This window comes from Penaeus chinensis, chromosome 32, assembly GCF_019202785.1.
Source record: "Penaeus chinensis breed Huanghai No. 1 chromosome 32, ASM1920278v2, whole genome shotgun sequence".
Classification (NCBI taxonomy): Eukaryota; Metazoa; Arthropoda; class Malacostraca; order Decapoda; family Penaeidae; genus Penaeus; species Penaeus chinensis.
The window spans coordinates 28,646,238-28,648,737 of NC_061850.1; the positions used below are offsets into that span (position 1 = coordinate 28,646,238).

A 2,500-nucleotide genomic window follows, 5' to 3' on the forward strand; every position below is an offset into this window, starting at 1 on the left:
GGGATTGAAGGGGTGGAAGGGGAGGGGGTGGAAGGGGAGGGGGTGGAAGGGGTAGAGAAGGGGAGGAGGTGGAAGGGGGAGGTGGTGGAAGGGGTGGAAGGGGAGGGGGTGGAAGGGGGAAGGGATAGAGAGGGTGGAGGTAGTGGAAGGGGAGGGGGTTGGGGGACGATAGATAGAATAGACTGCGAGGTAGCAGAAGAGAACAGTGTGGGAGGGAAGGGACAGTGGGGGGAGGGGGAGGGATAGGGTGAAAGGGGAAGGGAGGATGGAGATGGGGATAGGGGGGGTAGAGGGTAAGAGATAGGATAGAAAACGTGGTTAGGGAAATTTTTAGGACGAAAAAGAATAATAACAAAATAAAAGAATAATGAAAACAAAACAACGAAAAAACAAAAATCACCCCATATTTTTTTTTCTCTCTCTCTCCGACAGAAAGATATTCTAAAACTTCAAAAAATGTACAACTGCGTGAACGGAAGCACGGATACGGTCATTGCAACCTCTTCGCCGATCACAACCCCGTCGCCAGGTAGTAAATGTGTTGTTTTTTTATTCGTGTAGAAAAGGTATGAAGGTGAGAAATGGATAAGAAAAAGTATGTGTGAAAATGAATAACTTCCACTGGAATATTATTTGAGGCGGAATGAAATAATATATCTGTGTGTGTGTGTGTGTGTGTGTGTGTGTGTGTGTGTGTGTGTGTGTGTGTGTGTGTGTGTGTGTGTGTGTGTGTGTGTGTGTGTGTTGACGTGACTCAATTAAGATCTATTATATATCTATTTAGCATTTACTCCTGAAACGTTCACTAATGATGAATATAAGCCACTGGTAAAACAAGAAAAAAAGGAAAAAACAAATGAGTCACACGAAGCGCAAGGAAGACGAACGTTTTTATTTCATTCTCTACCATTATTGTAAAACGTATTTTCCACAAAAGGTTTGGAAATGGAATGGATTGAATTAGGGGAAAAAAAAAATATGTAGAATATTTTATTCTGTTTGTTTCATTGATTAATTGTCTATCAAATATGAAAATGATTTTGATTATTTTTTTTGATTGATTGTCTGTGATATATGATAAAGGATTGAATTATTAATTTGATAAACATTACATAATTCATTGTCATTCCCGTCATGACCGCTAACGATTCTTATTCAAACGCTTTATTTACCTATTTATTTATTAATTTACCTATTTATTTATTCATTTACTTATTTATTTATTCATTTACCTATTTATTTATTAATTTACCTATTTATTTATTTATTTACCTATTTATTTATTCATTCACCTATTTCTCTTTATCTGTCAGACCAATGCGAAGACACGAGTGAGTACTGCACGACCTGGTCTGACCTCGGCGAGTGTCAGAAGAACCCCACGTGGATGTCTGTCAATTGTCGCAAAGCTTGTCGACAATGCGGTAAGGGCGCCATCTTTTTTTTCCCGTCGTTGCAGCGCGCGCCGTCAGATGGCGTCTTTGGGAGAGATCCTTTGCCTTTCTGTTTTATGCTTTTTTTTTTCCCCTTTCTCCCGTTTAGTTTTTTTTCTTTTTTTATGTTTGCTTTCTGTTTTGGGGGGGATTTTTTTTTCTCTCTCTCACTTTTCTTCACTTTTATTCTCAGTCTCTCTCTCTCTCACTTTCTCGTTTTTCCCTCTCTTACTTTCTCTTTCTGCCTCTCGCCTCTCCATCTCTGTAATTAAGTATTCATATTTATCTTTGTCTATCTGTCTATCAGTCGATAGGTTAACATACGCGTCTATCCTTTTCTTTTACCCAAGGAACATATAACCAGGTAGCTCCACCTCGATTTGTCCTGTTGAACCGAAATATGAAATTGATCTTTTCCCAAGAGTGTTCTGAAGGCTGCTAACATTAGGGAACTCTTCGTTATCATAAATAAAAGAGGGGATTTTTTGTTTGTTTTACATCTGGTATTTATAACAATATCGAGTAAATTATACAAATAATTTGGGTTCTAGCTCGATCTGATATCTCACAGCGCACTCTCATTGGCTAAATGCGGTGACGTCATTAGCTCCACCCCTTTATTTGACCTGGTCAATCTGTACGATATTTTATAGTTAACGTTTTTTTTTTCAGTGCATTTACTTTGAAAAGGATTCAGTAATAGGAAAGGTAGAAAAATAAACGAAAATGAAACCAAGGAAAATAAAAGAAAATTAAAAAGGATATTTAGTATTTGCAATAAATAAAACCAAAGGGGCGGGGCTTAGCTCGGAAGTTGCCAACTAAGATTTTCATCAAGACAGAGTGAGGCTACCTGGTTCAGACTACCTTGCTATTACCTATCAATATATTTCTTGTTTTATATTCATAAATTTGCCTATAAACAAGAGTTAAAAAAAAAAAAAATCAAGAATTCACAAATAAATACAAACAAAAACCATCCCGTTTTCTCTTTCATAGAAAACGTAAATCAAAAAGCTTCCCATTTTCCATTTTTGCTTTTTAACACCCCTACATCTTGCCGAAAA

General features: G+C 37.4%; 1 protein-coding gene across 3 annotated transcripts in view; it reads left to right on the forward strand.

The window, feature by feature from the left end:
- Positions 1-2,500, forward strand: part of LOC125042641 (zinc metalloproteinase nas-4-like) — a 19,301-nt gene that overhangs the window by 14,767 nt on the left and 2,034 nt on the right. For all 3 annotated transcript variants that reach the window (XM_047638413.1, XM_047638414.1, XM_047638415.1), the window contains exons 9-10: positions 433-529; positions 1,314-1,424. In XM_047638413.1, coding sequence (XP_047494369.1) covers positions 433-529; positions 1,314-1,424 — 208 coding nt within the window. The remainder of the gene's footprint in view (positions 1-432; positions 530-1,313; positions 1,425-2,500) is intronic.